The following is a 20,242-nucleotide window of genomic DNA, read 5'->3' on the forward strand; positions in this document are numbered from 1 at the left end:
TACATACCCAGTATCCTTGTATGCACAGGTTCCTCTAAGCTTATATGATCTCTCAACAGCTGATTTCCTGACTGATAACAAGAGACCCTCAATTCTCATCCTGACAGCACTCCGAAAAGATTTGCATGAGTTTGCATGCTTCACGAGCTTGCAGAGCATTCTGCCCAATCATTGAGGAAGAAGCAAAATCCTGTAGGCAAATGTGCTGAGAAAAAAAGAGAAAGAAAAAAAAAGGATTGGCTCATATTCAAATAAACACACAGTAACACTGACCATCACATTCATTAGTTTCCCATCCCACTTGGCCCAAGAGGACCATATTTGCTCCATATATGGATACCTGTGAGTACATATACTGCCAGTAAAACACATGTTAATGAGCTTTTAGAAGGTTGAAATAGTTTGAATGGGGTTGCAGATTTATAACAAAATACTTTAATTGTACAGCACACAGAAAAATGTTCTGTGTAGTACTAAAAACTGCTCTAATATCGAATAATGATATGTTACTGCCAGTTAATATTAACTACTACTATTACAACTACTAACAATATTACTAGTAATGATAATATTATATATTATAATTATATAATAATGTACAATTTCTATCTTGTACTAATATACTTTTGATTAATATTACAAATCAAAATAGTACAATACAAACATTGCTCCCGACACAAACATGTTTAAACTTTTAAAATTTATAAACAGATTTATAATAATTTCACTCACAGTAATGTGAATATTAACACTGGAATGACAGCAGTGGGGCAACTCAGTTCACACGGTGTGACAAAGAAGTTGCACAGACAGTGTAAGACAGAGCTGCTGCAGGTGCTCATAACATCAACATCAATTATCATTTATTTATATAATTACTAGTAATTTAAAGAAAGAATTGTCTCTATTGTTTACCTTAAATGCTCACTGTGCATTTAATAAGTATAATGATTGTGGCAATTATTACACATAGGTGGTGTGTTTTGTTTTAGGAGGCAATAACTACTGTGCAGTACTTTGAACCCACCCTCCTGAGAAAGCGTGGACCTGCTCTGAAGTGCCCATATAAGGATTTTTTCTTTTACTAGCCAGTCCATTGAGAGTCTGACAGTCTTTCATGAATGCACTGCTTATTTAAATATTTAAGAGACTGCGTGCCAGCATCCAAGCTCCATCCTTCACTTTAGCATCATTCCTGTTCTTCGTGGTAGAAGATTCCCACAGAATTTAGTTCTGATGAGATTACAGGGGCCGAATGAGAATTGAAATTCATGTTAAATCACAGGACAGTTTCGTTCATCATAAAAAGGCTCAAATGAATCAGCCCTTACACAAACAAACCTCAATCAGTAACTGTGCAAACCGAAGTCATAAATAAGTCTTGAGCACTGTAGCCACAACAGACCTTTAGCTGTAGTAATGCTAAACAGCAGCTGAAGCTTTAGTGGTGTGATCCACCTCATATACATAACCCTACATGAAGGTGAGATGGCCTCAGAGGAAATGTGGCAGATTTGCAAATGAGTCCAACCCGTAGGAAAATGAAGTCAGTTAATTAGCACACCACTGACAAATTTTACGTGTTCAGATTCAGGAATGGAAAGATCCTTGGGTCTAATGCTGTCACAGAGGAAGTGCAGGTGTCCAAACAGCCTGCTCAGGTCTCAAATTAAACCACAAACATGTTATGGGGCTTTATGCGGTAAGCTGATTTGTTATAAGTAAAGTTCAACGTGCAGAATTTAAATGAAAGTCCTCTATATAGTCACTGATTGTATCATTGACTGTATGTTTTATCACCGGGGTTACAGATAGGTGACAAATTAAAGGAAATGGTTTGGGATCACTTGCCCCCTCAGAGGGAAGGGTCGGTTCAAATCTGTAGAAAACTGCCCTGAGGTTTCCTTTATCCTGTGGTCAAACATTTCTGCCCCGATGGATCGATGACATGCCTGCACCATTATCAGCAGAGACAGTATCAGTGGACTGGATGCCACACACTGCATGCTGCAGCGGGTCTGTAAATATGAACATGCAAATCAATGCCACTGTGGTCCATAAATTATGAAAATACTAGTGTTTTGATTAGCAAAATCTATTTCATATTTACATGTTGTACTGGATGTACTGGTTTCATTAATTGCCAGGTTACATACAAGCATGTTATTACACCATTGCCCCATCAGTCTAACGTATAAAATATTTTTTTATTCCATAACAACACACCTGTAAGACGCTGGAGGAATATTTTAATATTAATAATTATTGGTGCTCACAGGCTTAGCACAGGGCTAAATGCAGTGGCCTGGGGTTTAAGTCTGTCTCCTTTTCACGGCACTTTATAATACATTTAATATAAAGAAATACAAAAACAAATATAAGAATAAAACAACATACATACAATTAGTTTTAGAGAAAAATGGGAAAACACAGTAAGTAAACTTTGAGAAAAGAATCTTTGATGTCATTTACTTTTGTATGCCAAGGTAGACATATAATTACAGAGAAGAGCAGACACGGTGGTAACATTATTTTCTTCCCTCTCCCTCTAATTCACTGCTCTAACTATTGTTTGGAAATCTTATCACTGGAAGAGCTATTACACCTGGAAAACACTGCAGACACCTTTGTAATAAGACTAAATTCAATTCACATGTTAACTCAACAATCTGACCAGACAGAAGGGAAGCAGATATACTGACTGATCAGACCATTTTAAACAACAGAGAAAAAAGTGGACTTTTTCTTTGAACTTTGTATTTAATCAGCCCACAGCCCACTGCTTTCAGATAAACCAGGAAGGAGGACTGGAGCTGCAGACATGGTGACTCAGATGCAGGAAACATATAGTTCAATGTCAAAATATGCCAATAAACAGCACCAAAGAAAAAGAAACTGAAAGACAAGCATTAAAGTGTGATAATAAGCTAATAAAGCTGTAATTTGGATTTGTGTGTTGCAAGTGGTGAAGCTGGATCTTTCCTCCAGTCCAAAGACAAGCATGTTAGGTTAACTGATGATTCTAAATTGGCCCTGGATCATATAGAAAGTGTACAGAATAAAGCACCAGATGAATCTGTGGTTAAATGTGGTGTGTGGTGTAAAGTGCTTTGAGTGGTCAGTAAGACCAGAAAAGTGATTTATAAATTAGCAACCAATTCCAGTCCAGTAAGCTGTAAGTGATGGGGGACAAAATTTGAAGTCCTGCAAAACTATGCTTACTTACTGCTCCGTAACACAGGGATAATCCACAAAGAGGGCTGTGTAATGTTGGTAGATACCAATATAAGTACAGGTAAATCATAATGAATAGTGCACATCCAGCCATCATTTTTCATAATCATTTATTCAATTCATGGTTGTGAGGGAGCTAAAGCCTATCCCAGCAGTTACAGAGCGAGAGGCAGGGAACACCATGGACAGGCTGTCAGTCTGTTGCAGTGTATAGTGGACAATGGGACAATATTTCTTCACAACCAGTACAGACAAACAACAAAATGCTCTTTTAGTGTCACATGGGCATGCAAGTATTTTTAAAGACAAAAAAAAAAAAGTCTTCTTCTTCTTTCGGATTTTAGGGGTTGCCACAGAGGATCATTTGCCTCCATTTCACCCTATCATCCCATCATCTTTCTCTCTTCATACCAGCCCTCTGCATGTCCTCCTTCATTACATCCATGAATCTTCTCTGTGGTTGTCCTCTTTTACACCTGACTGGCAGCGCCATCCTCAGCATCCTTTTTCTAGTATATCCACTGTTTGTCTTCTGCATGTGTCCAAACCATCTCAGCCTTGCTTCTCTCGCTTTGTCTCCAAACTGCTCAGCCTGAGTTGTCCATCTGATATATTCCTTTCCAATCCTGTCCATCCTGGTTGCTCCCAATTAAAATCTTTAAAAAAAGAAAAAAGAGTCTAACTATGAATAAAACTATTTTTTTAGAGTAAATTGTGCAGAGACCTTGAGACAAAATTAAAAACTTTTGTTTTCATTCTGATTAGAATTCACAGCCACTGATATCTTGCCCTTTATCCAGAAGTACTGCCTCCCTAACTCAGGACTTCAGCCCACATTTTGCGTCCTACATGCAATACCTCGTGTCCCTGCTGAGGTTCCAACTTTGAACCTAACCATGTATTTAAACATTAGAATATATATAGTTTTGCTTTTCAGTTTGTCAGGTGAAAATGTAAAAGGTAGGAATAAGAAGTATAGACTGTGCGCCACCATCTCCACAGATGTTATTGGCTCCTCCCAGACAGCTTAGGAAAACATTCCAGCCCACCTCTGGGAATCTGCTGGCTCCTCGGCACACTCTAACTGAACTCCAGTTAGGACTTCACAGGAGCTGAAAGAGACAGAGCTGATACAAAATGAGAGGACTTGTTGTCTTGGTAACTTTGGCCTGCTTTGCCACAGCTCAGCACCAAGCACTGATTGACTACTTGGAGCGAAGGCTGCTTGCTATTGAGGTAAGACTGTCTTTACCTCCCTACCGAGCCTTGCGCTCCAGAGTCCCTCTGAAAGGAAACTTCTAGGGACAGGGTAGAGGCAATGGAATGCAGATGTGGCCAAATCCTGGAGAAAATGCTGGAAAATACAGCTCCTTTAAGTGCATGGGAACAGTGGCCTTTTTGTTTCAGCTATAAGTTAGAAATGGAGCTCTGAAGTTTCATTAGTCAAGATATGAATGTAAGATGCAAAAAAACTGGAGTTTGTAGAAAATGACATAAAAAAACATAATTTTTTGAGGACAAGTTTTCTGGCATCACAAAGAGATTTCCTGAAAAAAACAAAGGCCAGGTCAAAACTCTATTCTTTTTATTATGGATAAAAAAATATATTTGACACAGAACTATATCACAAGAACAGACTGAAAGTCGTGTCTGTGCTTTTATTTGAATGAGAAGTACAAAAATTTTATCACCATTTATTGAATTAAACTCACCATAATATTATTTACCCACAGTTAACAGTCTCAGCTCATGCCATGTTGAGTGATCACCTGTGGAAAGGATCTCTTTTCATTTCCTTCCTCCACAGTGGGGTCATGGGTCAGGCTCTACTACAGAGCAGACAGCTGTATTCTGCATTCTGCTGAAAGACACTTGAGCTGGGTGGAAACTTGCCACGTGTGGCCTGAAGCTGGTTGTTTGAAGGATGATTTTCCCTCCTTATTATTATGGCTTTCTACCACAGTGTGTTTACTGACCCTGAAAAGGACATAAAATTATGGCCTTTTCATTGCAGTCATGCTCTCTAGAAATCCACTTGAGTTCACTGTAAAACACACATTCCATCTATCATTCACACTGAAATACAAACAGGGAAGATATAGACATGTCTGATCACATCTCAGATATGACTAATCAGCTTTGTTCAAAACAGGATAGGATCTCTCTGTGGCACGAACAGACCACCCGCTATGCCTCAGAGCTGCGGGAGCTAAAGCAGCAGATGGTTTCCCAGCTGGAGAACCTGGACAAAGAAAAAGAGGCCCTGAGAATGAATATAGACAGCGTGGGGACCAGGGTGGACCGGGTCGAACGGGAATTAGACTACCTGGAGACGCAGAACGGGGCTCAGCCATGTGTGGATGTGGATGACAAGCTAATAGAGCAGCAGGTGACTGTGGTGAAGGAGAAGCAGAAGGACAAATATTTCCAAATCTCAGGTGAGAAATTATGTTTTTAAAAGTGTTTGTGTAAAAAATGTCTTTTACTAGATAAACATTGGGATTTTTTTGTTTGTTTGTTTTTATTGGGGAAGAACATGACACGCTTAAGTAATGCTTGGTTATTTTGACCAATTACCAGACACTTCATCAGATACACCTTGCTAGTGTTGGGTTGGACCCCCTTTTGCCCTCAGAACTGCCTTAATTCTTCATGGCACTGATTCAATAAGGTGCTGGAAACATTCCTGAGATTTTGGTCCATATTGATGTGACAGCATCAATATGGCTGCACATCCATGATGAGAATCTCTAGTTCCACCACATCCCAAAGGTGCTCTATTGGAATGAGATCTTGTGACTGTGGAAGCCATTTGAATGCAGTGAACTCAAAGCCATGTTCAAGAAACCAGTTTGAACTTTGTGACATGGTATGTAATCCTGCTGGAATCAGGCATTAGAAGATGGGTACACTGTGGTCACAAAGAGATGGACATGTTCAGGTAGGCTGTGGCATTTAAATGATGCTCAGTTGGTACTAAGGTACCCGAAGTATGACAAGAAAATATCCCCCACACCATTTCACTATCACCACTGAACTGTTGATACAAGATCCATGCTTTCATGTTGTTTATGTCAAATTCTGACCCTACCACCCAAATGTTGCAGCAGAAATTGAGACTCATTAGATCAGGCAACATTTTTCTAGTCTTCTACTGTCCAATTTTGATGAGCCTGTGGGAATTTTAGCCTCAGTTTCCTGTTCTTAGCCAACAGGAGTAATATCTGACGTGATCTTCTGCTGTTGTAACCTATATTCAAGGTTCAGCGTGTTGTGCGCTTGCTGTCAGCTTTCTATCACCTCAAAGCAGTCTGGTCATTCTCTTCTGACCTCTCTGTAAACTCTAGAGATGATTGTGTGGGAAAATCCCAGTAGATCAGCAGTTTCTGAAATACTCAGCCTCACTGGCACCAACGACCATGCCACGTTCAAAGCCACTGAAATCGTCCCTCTTCCCCATTCTGATGCTTTTTTTTGAACAGGTCATCTTGACCATGTCTACATTTCTAAATGCACTGAGCTGCTGCCATATGATTGGCTGATTAGATATTTAAGATAACAAGCAATTGAACATGTGTACCTAACAAAGTGGCTAGTGCGTGTAAATGTATTTTGTTACCTGATAATATATATATATATATATATATATATATATATATATATATATATATATATATGTGTGTGTGTGTGTGTGTGTGTGTGTGTGTGCGTGTGTGCGTGCGTGCGCATGCATGTATGTGCAGATATTCTACTGTTAAAAATAATAAAAGTAGTAATCATTACTGTAATTTGCTTCATTTCAGATCAATTTGAAGCCATATGACATTAATCCTTTTTATTCTAAAAAAAAAAAACATTCAATGTGATCCCAAGTGTTTTCAGGCAGTGCAGTTTTTTTCTAAAGAATGTTCTAAAAATAGGATGGCACTGTAGTTTTTAACAGTCTGTATAAAGCTGGAGGAAATGGTGCTTAGCAGACTGATTTTAATAGCAGACAGATTCACATTTGGTGAGCTTGTGATTTTTTTTTATGGCACCAAGGCGGTACACTGCATGCTGAATTAAGTTAGTAATGATAGTACACTTAAACCTTGGTGCGCCTCAACTTTTGCATACTGGAGCCAAGATGTTCCCTGCAGTAATTTGGATGTCATATTCCTTGGATTGTAGTAAAATTTTGTATAAATAAGTTACTTAACGTTTCCTGTTCCCTTTAGCTGGTGCTGGAAAACACCCACTAATATTACCCACTAACATACTGCTGTTTATCATGTGTGAAATCCACAATGAAAACTTGATGATCATCATCATTTGATGATGATTACCTACTGTTCATTTCCTGTTGCCACTAGGTGGTGCTATGAGTGCGACCTAATATTGGCATATACAAGATGTCTCCAGACTCAGATTCTCACCACGCACGGGATAATGTACATTTGAGATTTAACAATTTTTTGTCCTGTGAAAAATAATAGAGTGGTAACAAAAATGTATGAGCTTCACAACACAGCATCGGCAACTCACCATAGACAATCTTGATCAGAGGAGTTTGTTAAAGTACAAGACCAGAAAATGGCAGAAATGACACCAAAATTGCATCTTAAATGACATATACTACTTCCTGGCTTTTTGTTTGTTTGTTTCTGGCAGCACTGGGGCTGTTTCATTGAAATTTTGTAAGTAGGGTATAGAGCCAGAAGGTGGCATTCTAACTATTGCTGATTATTGGCATATAGATGTGTTCTGGTCAGGACTCTCATCAAGCATGTGAAGTTTGGGGCTGATTGGACAATGTGTATTCGAGTTTAAGCGCTTTTGTACTTTATGACAAAACATCACAATTTGCCATTTGGTGAAAAATCATAGTTTTCAAAATAAAACTCATTGAGGTTTTCCTGACCAAATTTGTTCAACCACCTTAAAGTGGTACCTCAAAGTGTTTAACATTTCCTGTTGCCAGTATGACTGCTCTATGTACTCATGGAAGAACCCTCATCAAACATTGGAAGTTGGGGGCAGATTGGACAATGTATGCGCAAATTACAACAAATTAAAATTTCATAGTGAATGACTGAAATTTGCCATGGCACCACAGACATGGCACTCAACATAATTTCATCATAATTTAGAATCACAGAGGTCGGTAGCTGCAGATACATTATAATAGGGCCTTCACACTGTGAGTGCTCGGACTCTAATCGCTGATTTTTTTCATAGAACTAAAGAACTAAAGTCTTTCAGGGACTGTGTACAAATGCATTAGTCACACAAAGGGAAAAGGTGCTTTGTAGCAGATTTAGCCATTAGCTAATCGCTATTTGCATTAGCTAATTAACACTCACAGCTGATGTTGATGACAATGTTATTATTTCTTCATGGGCATCATGAAGGTGTGTGCCAAGCCTAATGGAAAGTGAGATTTTTCTTTCTGACCCACAGAAAATGGTAAAGCCTGTCCTGCTCTGTGTTTCAGACTGCAGCGACATGATCTCCAGCATAAAAGCCATGAAGATCTTGAAGAGAGTTGGAGGGCAAAAGGGCACCTGGACTAAAGACACTGGCAGTGCCTCTGGGAAGGTCTACATTTTTAATGGGACAGAAGATAACATCATCCACTCATTTGCCTCTGTACAAGACTTCACCCGCTCACTGGGCATGTCTCTGTCCAATATGCTGATGCTGCCGTCTGCCTGGACGGGAATGGGCCATGTGGTCTACAACAGCTACGTGTATTACATTTATCAGTCTGACGAGATAAAGGTGGTTAAACACGACCTGCAGACTGACTCTCTGACTGACAGTGTGGTGTTTCCGGTGCAGGACCACATCCCTGTGTACAGTCTGACCCCGGAGACAGTGATAGACCTGGCCGTGGACGAGGAAGGCCTGTGGGCCATTTACGCCACACGGGAGAACGAGAGATACATCTCTCTGGCTAAAATGGACACCAGCTCGCTGGATATTGAGCAGATGTGGGACACAAATTGTCCCAGAGAGAATGCAGAAGCAGCCTTTGTCATCTGTGGCACTCTATATGTGGCGTACAACACCAAGCAGCCTGGCCGCTCACGAGTACAGTGTGTGTTTGATGTCAATGACATGGTGACCAATGAAGATGCACCGCTGGTTTACTTTCCAAAGCGATATGGAGCTCATTCCAGTCTCAAGTACAATCCAAATGAAAAGCTGCTCTATGCCTGGGATGATGGCTACCAGATTCTGTACAAGCTTACCATGAAAAAGAAACTAGAGATTTGAGCTACTCTGAACAGCTCTATAGCAACATTCTGAAAGATTTTAGCTCCTTCACTATAGATGAGGTCTTACAATTAACAGTTTTGTAGAATTTAAGATCTTTTCTCACCTTTCAGGCAGTTTCAGAACAGCATAAATATAAAATCATGGACTCTAACATTGTACATCAGTTCCTATAAATGAAGCAGCAAATGCTTCAGTATAACAAAAAGGCTGCATCAGTGATTGTCAAAGTGTGGGCCATTGCACCCTGGTGGGCAGTTAAGGTACTGCAGGTGGGCCGCAAGATGATAGTAAAGATAAAAAAAAAAAGAACAAGAAAAGAAAAATAAATCAGAATATATGAAAAGAAGGAAATACTTCTTCTCAACATATTTCTCACTTTAATCTTTATTGCTCACAATACATTGATGGTGTTAAAATATTCATTAATGCAACCTTAAAATATGATATGTATTAAGTGAGCTGATCAGGATGAAATGACTGGTAAGGGCCTTTAAGTGTGAAAAAACTCATACATTTTCAGCAGTGATTGATGATAAATATGCATCAGCATTTTTTGCACATATGAAGACCTAATTTCCAAAATGTTCAGACATATTTTGTGATGTCTGATGTCTCGTGGCTACCTAAATCCCATTCCTAAACAGACTGCACTGCACTTGCATGTTTACAATCGTTTCTCCATCTGCTGTTCTCCATCTGTTGAGTGGACTGGAAACGAGTTACTGTACTTACACGTGAGCTCATCTGCTGTCTAGGTTTCTGCCAGTGGGTCACAGTTTTAAGGCAAATATTCAAGACATACTTTTAAATGAGCACAAAAACTCTGCTAAATCTGTCCCTTTTATACTTCACATGTCATTTAAATAAAGTGGGACAACATAAGTCTTTATAACCTTGCTTCTCAAATAAATCCAATTTCTTGAACCTTACTTGAAACTTAATATAACAGTTATGTGTAGCATCCATAGTAATTTAGGATATACTAGTAAATATATAACATTCATTACACCCTAGAAAATGTAATCTTTTGTAGCTTTGTTAATTTAATTTTTTAGTGTGCAAATTTATATCCTAGATATTAACATAAAACACAACCACTGTGTTAGGTAAGCTGCAAAATGTAACTCAGACATTAGAAAACTGCTAGCTGGCTAGCACTCATATATTTTTTCCTGTATGCATCATCTGTACTCGTCCTACAAGTTGAGTGCATATGTATTTTCCTGAATACCACCACCAAAAAAATGAGCGAACAGAACCACTGTTTGGATTATTCCTCTTTATTAATTTATATGTGAGTATTACATTCTTACTGCTGTTTCTTATCTGATCACTTTTTCTAGTAACTGTTCATTATAAAAATAAACGGCAGACTACACCTGTTAAACACAAGCAGCCTGTGTTTTCTGTGTACTGTATGTATCATATTCAAGCACCGGATACTCTGTGGTCATAAAGGGATGGACATGTCAGTAACAATACTCAGGTAGGCTGCGGTGTTTAAACTATGCTTCTATGTATGCAATGCCTAAGGGAAGCATGTATAATGTAAATTAAATTGGTCCTAGCACAGAACCCTGTGGAAATCCATAATTAAACTTAGTGTGTGAAGAAGTCTCCCCATTTACATGAACAAATTGGAGTCTATTAGATAGTTATGATTCAAACCACTGCATTGCAGTACCTTTAATACCTATGGCATGTTCTAATCTCTGTAATAAAATGTAATGGTCAACAGTAGTGAATACCGCACTGAGGTCTAACAGGACAAGCACAGAGATGAGTCCACTGTCAGAGGCCATAAAATGATCATTTGTAACCTTCATTAATGCTGTTTCTGTGCTGTGATGAATTCTGAAACCTGACTGAAACTCTTCAAATAAACCGTTCCTCTGCAGATGATCAGTTAGCTGTTTTACAACTACTCTTTCAAGAATCTTTGAGATAAAAGGAAAGTTACAGAAGGGTCTATAATTAGCTAAGACAGCTGGGACAAGTGATGACTTTATAAGTAATGGTTTAATTACTGCCATTTTAAAGGCCTGTGGTACAGTATGTAGCCCATTAACAAAGATAGATTGATCATATTTAAGATTGAAGCATTAATTAATAGTAGGACTTCTTTGAATCTTTGCAGGTATGGGGTCTAAATGGGCTCATTTCCATTTTGAGACTGATAACAGATTAAATGCAGTGTTGAGGTTGTCATTTTCAGCATCTACCGTACATGGATGTTAAAATCACTCACTAATTATTTTATCTGAACTGAGCACTAAATCAGATAAAAAGTCTGAGAGATCAGACAGAAATTCTGAGTAAGGACCAGGTGGATGATAGATAACAAAGGAGTTTTTTGAATTTTCCAATTGAGGTGTACAAGGCTAAGGGTCAGAGTTTCAAATGACTTAAAACTCTGTCTGGCTATTTGGTTACTAAGCTGGAATGGAAGATTGCTGCTACTCCTCCTCCTCGACCTGTGCTTCGAACATTCTGACAGTTAGTGTGACTCGGGGGTGTTGATTCATTTAAATTAACATATTCATCCATCTGTAACCAGGTTTCTGTTAGGCAGAATAAATCAATATGTTGATCAATTATTCAATCATTTACTAACAGGGACTTAGAAAATAGAGACCTTATGTTTAATAATCCACATGTAACTGTTACTCTTCGGTGCAGTACTTCTGCACACCTTGGTTATAATGAGTGATTTGTTGCCTTTCTGTCAGCTCAAAACAGCCTGGTCCTTCTCCTCTAGACTTCTGGCATCAACAAGACATTTTCTCCCAGACAACTGCTGCTGACGGTATATTTTCTTTTTCAGACTATACTCTGTAAACTCTAGAGATGGGGTTAGAGATTTTGTGGGAAAATTCTAGCAGATGAGCAGTTCCTGAAATACTCAGGCCAGCTGGTCTGGCACCAACAACCATGCCACATTCCAAGTCACTTAAATCACCTTTCCTCCTCATTCTAATGGTCAGGTTGAACTTCAGCAGTTTGTCTGATCATGCCCAAATCCATTGAGCTACTGCCATGGCTGATTGGCTGACTAAATTTGAGTTAACAAGCAATGAACAAGTATACTTAAAGTGGATGGTGAGAGTAACATTTAAAGGGTTGAATTTTAAATGTTTTCAGGCCTTTAAATCTGTTTTCCTTCATTTCACAGGCACATTATCCTTTTTTTTTTTTTTTTAATGATTACCCTGACTGGCAGCTCAAAGCACAAGCTCTTGAAGCTGTATTTCGTATATAATTCACTCCATCATTAAAATGATTGTAATGACCCATTTTCGAAACTGATAAAGAAAATTACAGAATCAATCTTTTAAAAATCACATTCATCGTAAGTGCTTTGGTTCATCTGCAAGATGCAAACATGGGCTCGTGTGCTCGGCTGGCCAAAGCTTAATGAGGCATGAAAATAATTTAACAACCAGAAAGCCTGCAAGACTCTGGTATTTGAGTCTTGTGAAGTACTTAGTAAAACTGCTACATTTATCTCCGAGTGTAAGACTTTGCTGACCCATCCAAATAAAAATTAACTTTATGATGCGTACATACAACCAGGAGCGGTTATTTAAACAAGTTTATTTTTTCAAACTGTAAATAACACTTATAAAAATGGTTTAAAATTGACAGTAAGAAAAAGGTAACAATTATGTAAAATCTGAATTATAATACATTTGGGACATTTTTATATCCAACTGAGGCTGGTGAGTAACCCTGCCATCAAACCTGAATCCCCACCATTAAGTAAATGAAGGTGCATTAAAAAAAAAAAAAAAAATCACTTCAAGATAACCGGGACTCAAACTAACCAAGAAAAACACCGCTGTCATCTCATGTTCTTTCAGTTGTTTCATGTCAGCTGATGACAACTGCTGTGTGACTTCAGTCCACCTTAATCAGCTGCTCAGTATGCTATTTGTTATTTGCACTACCCCACAAACTTGTTCAATCATGTTTAATTCTAAATAACCTACTACTTCAATATGGACACCCTGAAGACAGCATACCATTAAAATTTTGAAATATAATCACATGCAAACTGAATGGGTCTATCAACCTGCGCTGACTCAAAGCCCAACATAAATACATCAAATATGGCAGCTGCATATAAATATGCAAAAATAATGATATTGAAATTACAGTTAAACCCTCAAAACTATAATAAACATGAAAATTGCAAAACTCTCATGACAAATTGCTTCTCAAGGGCTGGTTTTAGTTACTGAAGTATCCGATATATCCTGTAGTGTCCACTTTTTCTGTCCATTCCAGTCATGGACCTGAAGCATGGTGAGGCAGTCTTTATTGCTTAGATATAGCTGGCATTAAAACAGCCTGTTATTTTGCACAACTCAGAGTCTGAGATGAGGAAGTGGCATGGAGACATCACGGAAAAATCGATGCACAAGAGCGTTTTTGGCAGACAGCCTTTTGTTTGGATCATAGTTCAGCATTTCCTGTAAGATAAAAAACCCAAATGCAATAACTGAATACAGCCACGTGATTCAATCAAAAACTAGTGCAGGTCAGGGAGTTCATGTCTCTGTAAAGGCTGCACAATTCTCAACTTTCTTCTCTGAAAAAGGGCATTTTCAAAGAAGAAAATCTTGAGATATGTAAAGCAGAGGACCAATCTCTTTGGCAATGAATAAATAATATATATAAATTAGGGGTGGGACTCAATTTAAAAAAATTAATCGAATTAATTACAAGCGTTTTAATTAATTAATCGAAATTAATCGCATTTTAATCGCATTTCAATATTTGACATGAGAAATATTAATTTAAGTTTAGTTGATGAATGAATCAATATACATAAGCTTAAACTTCAAGATTTTGTTTATTTTCCCACCAGTCTACTACACAGACCAACGAAGGGTGGAAGTGCTCCTGTGATAAGCAAACTCCTGAAATTAAAGTTAAAGTTAAGCATCATAACTGGATAGTTTTATTCAACATTAATGTCTCACTTGTTATATTTGGAAATTAATCATTCTCTCAGCTGTATTCCTTGATGTTGAAATGTGTTATGCTTGTTTTAACAGCTTATTTTGAATTAAAGACTTAAAATTAAACCACAAAAAGGAGAAAAAGTTTGTTCTCCGTTTAACCAGCTGCTGTTACACAGCTGTGCTTCGCACTCACGGTTGCTAGGTGACATGAGCTACGCAGAGGTGACGGCAGGTGATATGAAGGCTAGCCGCTCACTTGCGGCCTTTGTGGTGTTCGTGGGCTGCGAAAGACGTGGGCCGGGTCCTTCGCAGGATGCGGCCCCTAATTTGGACATTGTGTGTCGATATAATCTGTATGCCGGGAACTCGCGCACTGAGAAATGTTCCACGGTGCAAAGTGCGATTAAAATGCGTTAAAATTTTTAACGCGTTAATTTCCCCATAATTAATTAATCGAAATTAACGCGTTAAAGTCCCAACCCTAATATAAATAAATTACAAATGTTCTCACTCCGAGCAGTTCTCTCCCATCTTCATCAAGAGGAGGCACCACTTTTGATAAATCCTGCCGACCCCACTTGGGGAAGGTTGGCTTGTAGTCAGGCATGGATGTGACTCCAGGCCAGATGGTCTCATCAGGCGTGCCAAGGGTGCGAAAGATTCGGAATAGCTGATCTATCTCCGAGTCACCGGGGAATAAAGCCCTCCTGGTGACCTGTGGACAGAGAAAAATGTTTGGTGTCTTTTGTTCACTTTGGGGTCTTTAATTTTTGCTGTGAAAAATAAAAGTACACTACCATTTCAGCAAAGATGCATCCAAGACTCCAGATGTCAACAGCTGTGGAATAGTACTTGCAGCCCAGGAGAATTTCTGGTGCTCTGTACCAAAGTGTTACCACCTGAAAAACATCACAGGAGTGAACAATTTTGGCATTAACTGGGCGAAAAAAAAAAAAAAAAAAAACTTTAGGTGTCATTAACCTGCATAGCAGAGACTACATGCAGCTGGAGTTCTAGCTGCAGGTAGTAATAAGACTGTTTCAGAATCTTAAAACTAACATTTACTCGAGTAGTTTGTGAATGCCTTACTTCATGTGTATATGCACGGACAGGTACTCCGAAGGCTCTTGCCAGGCCAAAGTCAGCCAGCTTGATCTCACCCTGGGCATTGATGAGGAGGTTCTGGGGCTTCAGGTCTCGATGGAGAACCCTATGAGAGTGGCAGAAGGCCAGGCCTTGCAGCAACTGAAACAGATAGCTCTACAAACACAGCAGCATACACTCAGTTGAGTCAAGCCTGTCTTCCTGGGTACAATTACACATAGCTGCTTGAAGATAAACAAATCTGCTATGGTTACCTTAACTAGAGGCAGTGGGATACCAGTGAGTGAGGAGGAATCCATAAACTTTTTTAAATCCTGGTGAAGGAACTCAAAAACAAGGTAAAGCTTGTTCTCGGTGTGGATAACATCCCGTAATCTGAAATATGTTGACAGGGAAGTTGACTTAAAAGAGTGACATAAAACAAGTAATACAAAAATCTTGCAAGCAGGATTTAGATAAAGCTCTAACATAAGGCACTTACTTGACAATATTTGGGTGATTGAGTTCTTTGAGAAGTGATATCTCTCGGATGGCTGTGCTTGGTACACCCTCTGTTTCCCTGAAATTAACAAACCGGAAATGAAACTGGTCTTTATGTAAGCCAAGTACTTGAAATCTGATAAAAACAACCCTGAAAACAGAAAAATCTCTGTAAAAGAAACAACAGCGCTACTCTGTGTCCTATGAGCACTGCAGCTTACAAATTAGCTAACAAACTGATAAGACACAGCAATGACTTTGCTTCCTGTGGTGTGAAACAAAGGTCACAAAAGAGTGGATCACAATGAGTAGATAAAGCAACTTTGATTAATGACACAACTGACTTTTCAATAGTTTTCTTGGGCAGCCTGCACAGTATACAATAGTGATGGGCGGATCGATCCAAAATATTGATAGTATCAATACAACGCTGGTATTGATATCGAACGATACTAGTGTGATAGGATCGATACTTTAGTTTCTTTGTCTCCTGTAAGTTCAGTGCGTTGCTCCTTGACATCAGAAAACAGACATGTCTGTGCAAACACTGCTCCTCTCATGCAGCCACTCTTTGCTCTGCCCCCTCATCTCTGCACTGCTGTGATTAGTTGTCTGGGTCACATGACTCAGCGGCACTGAGCAGAGTCATGTCGGCTATAGACAATTCCTATATTCCTATAGACCAGTGCTTCTCAGTTATTTTCTGTTACGCCCCCCCTAGCAAGAAGAAAACTATTCGCGCCCCCCACTCCCCACCGTGACTATCCATCTCTGCATAAGATTTTATCCTTATTAACATTAAAGAAAAAAAGAAAGACATATGGTCAAACTTACAAAGAATAACTTTATTAAATCGTGTTTTAAGTCTGCAACAGAAAAGATTTTAAGTGCATCATTGCCTGAAATTAAAAATAAATAAATCCTTGTTTAAACTGTAAACATGTTTGACCAACTAGACACAGCAAACACACCGGTCTTTCCTCTTCTCCAACTGTAGTGACAGTGAAGCCAAGCGCTAAATACGCTTCGTCGTATTTCCTCGTCTTAGCTTTCGGGTGACTTTCTTTTGTCTCATTATCTTTGTCTCTCTCCGCTTTTCTTTTCATCCCTGTTAAAAACTTTTTCATGTTGGGGGTTGTTATGTTGAATAACGGAGGCTATAGGCAGAACGCAGTCGGAGCTTTCTGTTGACTCAACACTGCTAACCAAGGCAAACCTGTTGTCTTGTAAGTCGTAAAATGTTGCACTGTCGCAAACGTGACAGAAGTAACAATGACAGCGCCACTGCCGCCTACTGTAGTGGATGCGCAATTACACTTTATACTAGTACGGCCCCCCAAAAAAAAGCCTGTTCCCCAGGGTCACACGCGCCCCCCCAGGTATCGCACCGCGCCCCCCAAAGGGGGCGCGCCCCACTATTTGAGAACCACTGCTATAGACAGTATTCAGGCAGTCAAATATATATAATATATTCAGCCCATTAAACTGTATCAAATTATTTTATTGAAACTAACCCTTTGTGTTGACTCATCAAATCTGTGGCAGACTAAATCTATGATTGAATTGTTTTTATAGTTAATCTTTACTCTTGATCGGGTCTGCAGTGAGAGAATAAAAACTCAAACTTTAGAGAGCAGATTATGTTCAGAGCTTCACTTTCTAATCGTCTCGAATTGCCACAATTTCAGTTTAAAATTTTTTTTTTTTTTAAACCATGTCTAAAGCACAGTATAGATTCTCTGCTGGGGAACACGTTTATATGTGCAGCTTGTTAATCTGTACCTGCTAAAACCCTCAATGAAGCACAAACTGTGTCACCTCGTCACGGGAATGTGTGTGTATTAATTTAGTGATTTAGCAAATTTATAAAATGTTGTTCTACTTGATTATGATCTGCTGCTGAGCCTGTTTGACACTGATGGAAACACAAACACACACCAAGAACACCTGTTAATCAAATTAATTTCACTTTGATCTCTCAAGAAACTGAAGCAATTTCTATGTCTCAATTATCAGGCTGTGGGACAGTCATTTTAAAAGTTTAAATGGATGTAGTTTAAAGTTTCAGAGTGCAGCACTGAGAGTGCATTCAACAATAACATTATTTAGTGGAATAACAATGTTTATTTTACCGCTCTGTGCACTAAACCACCAGATTAACAATTTATTCTGACATTAATCGTGTGCCCTTTTTTACAACAGTGTTGGCTTTTACTGGTCTATATTTTTTAATGTTATTTATGTGATAATGTATCAGGAGTAGGTGGCACTCATAGGGATCATTTTCTATGGAAGAAGAGTCACATGGTCTGTGAAACGCCCCTTTTAGATTGGGTAGATGCTGCCAACACCATCCTTTCATGTTTACCTGCAGGACAAACCAGCAATTAACTAAGTCAACTTAACCGGTTAATTTAAGTTGATAACCATTGTTTATCCTGATTGCCAATGTTAGGGTAAGTGAATCCAGATAACCAAGATACCCTGGGTATGCTGAACTCTCCCCGTAGTGCAGGTCCCAGGTTTCCAAATAAAATCCAGTTTCAAAATACATGAAATGCTGAGAGGTGTGTTTTATTGTGTTAACTAATAATTGTGAAAATAAAAGTAAGTGATTTAGGGGTCATTAAAATGTGTTCAGATTTGCCAAAGTGATGATTATTCATCTCATAAATCATGACACACTGCTCTCCCCTACATAAGCAGCCTTTATGTCAAAAATATCGGTATCAGTACTGGTATCAGTACTGGTATCAGATCGATACCAAAATTTGCAGTATCTCACATGCAAGTTTTCTCCAAAATGCACTTCCATAGCTTGAAAGCAATTCAAATAATAGGCTATTGACTCATTTGTGCTTAATCTAAAGAAACTAGAGACCATGAAAACAAAAAAAGATCAGTTCATAAATATCAGAAACCGGTTGGTGTGTAACGAATTTAGTTGTGAGAAACCTTTATTTTATATGGATGGTATTTTTATAATACAGCAAGTTACTCGTCTATATAACAAATCAATTAATATGAGGTGTCCTGTGTAAGGACTATGATGCCCTTTCAGTGTGGTTGCAGGAAGTCCGCTGATGAAGCAGTCACGCCCTGATGAGGCCACGAGGTAGGTTAACTAGTTAAATCAAACTTTAAACAGTAATACCTACCTACAAATTAACGTTAGCCTACCCTCCCCTAACTGGTGGCGGCCCGAGGAGAATCTGGCGTTTACTTACGTGTCCAGCCTGATTTTCTTCAGAGCAACAGTTTCTCCGGTCACTTTGTTCTTGGCTTTGTAAACCACTCCATACGTGCCCTCTCCTATCTTCTCTACTTTCTGAAACGTATCCATTTCGTACCAGCAACAGGTCTTTTGGGCAATTAGCTTTTTAGCTCTTTGTGTCGAAGCTAACAACTGCTGAGTGGCTACTGAAGCAAACCTCGTACATAACCATGTAAGTAACTGCTGCTCAAGGCTTCTTCATCCGCACCGGACACACCACGGGTTTGAGGCTGAATTTTCACTGAGGATAAACTATCTGAGGTCAGCACGGAGCAGCTAAAAGAGAAAAAAGGGTCATTTGTAGACCCCGTTGATAATAATATCCGTAAAATATGTGGATTGGCGCGACAGCGGCTGCTGGTTTGAAAAAAACACTAAAGCGACACAACGGCGTTTCCCGCGTTGCAGAGTGAGCGTTCGATTTTGTGTTCAAGACACACCGGTTAATGTCGACGGGCGGTACTTCAAAGGTTTTCCTCGTCCAGTCGCGTCCTTCTTGAAAACCGTTATGTATGATGCTGCTGTTATCGAATAAAGAAAATACTTTTAATTGTACTATCAGCTAATTTGAAATGCTTAGCCTCTGTTTAACAAAAGTGTGCAAGTCGGGATATGGACTAGTGGTGTGTCAGGGTAACAGTCAACAAACAGCCTCACGGGTCACATTGTTGAACGGCAAAGTCGTTAAACGTAAGCTATGTCGGAAAGGGGCGGTTCTTTTTTTTTTTTTTTTTCAAAAAAAAAAAAAATGAAAAGAAAAAAGAATACTGTAATATGCATTAGGACACATTATAAATTGTACAGAAGGACTAACATTTAATTTCAAGCCATTTAAACAACAAGCAAGTCGTTATAGCCAAATTATCGCTTTAGTTTTTATATTTTTATACCTTTAGTGTATTCTATTTTGTTTTGGTTTTAT

General features: G+C 38.8%; 2 protein-coding genes across 2 annotated transcripts; one reads left to right on the forward strand and one right to left on the reverse strand.

Annotated features, from left to right (window-relative positions):
* The first annotated feature begins 4,305 nt into the window (after nt 1–4,305).
* On the forward strand, nt 4,306–11,275 carry LOC115780444 (olfactomedin-like protein 3A). The gene is made up of 3 exons (XM_030729639.1): nt 4,306–4,470; nt 5,387–5,672; nt 8,708–11,275. The coding sequence occupies exons 1-3, from the start codon at nt 4,372–4,374 to the stop codon at nt 9,490–9,492; spliced, it is 1,170 nt and encodes a 389-aa protein (XP_030585499.1). The 5' UTR covers nt 4,306–4,371; the 3' UTR covers nt 9,493–11,275.
* A 1,834-nt stretch (nt 11,276–13,109) lies between these two features.
* On the reverse strand, nt 13,110–19,811 carry cdk2 (cyclin dependent kinase 2). Its single transcript, XM_030729013.1, has 7 exons — nt 19,274–19,811; nt 16,048–16,125; nt 15,821–15,941; nt 15,552–15,722; nt 15,260–15,361; nt 14,974–15,177; nt 13,110–13,967 (listed from the first exon to the last, which is right to left on the reverse strand). The coding sequence occupies exons 1-7, from the start codon at nt 19,387–19,389 to the stop codon at nt 13,863–13,865; spliced, it is 897 nt and encodes a 298-aa protein (XP_030584873.1). The 5' UTR covers nt 19,390–19,811; the 3' UTR covers nt 13,110–13,862.
* Between the last annotated feature and the right edge of the window lie 431 nt (nt 19,812–20,242).

The sequence above is a fragment of the Archocentrus centrarchus genome, chromosome 5 (assembly GCF_007364275.1).
Source record: "Archocentrus centrarchus isolate MPI-CPG fArcCen1 chromosome 5, fArcCen1, whole genome shotgun sequence".
Classification (NCBI taxonomy): Eukaryota; Metazoa; Chordata; class Actinopteri; order Cichliformes; family Cichlidae; genus Archocentrus; species Archocentrus centrarchus.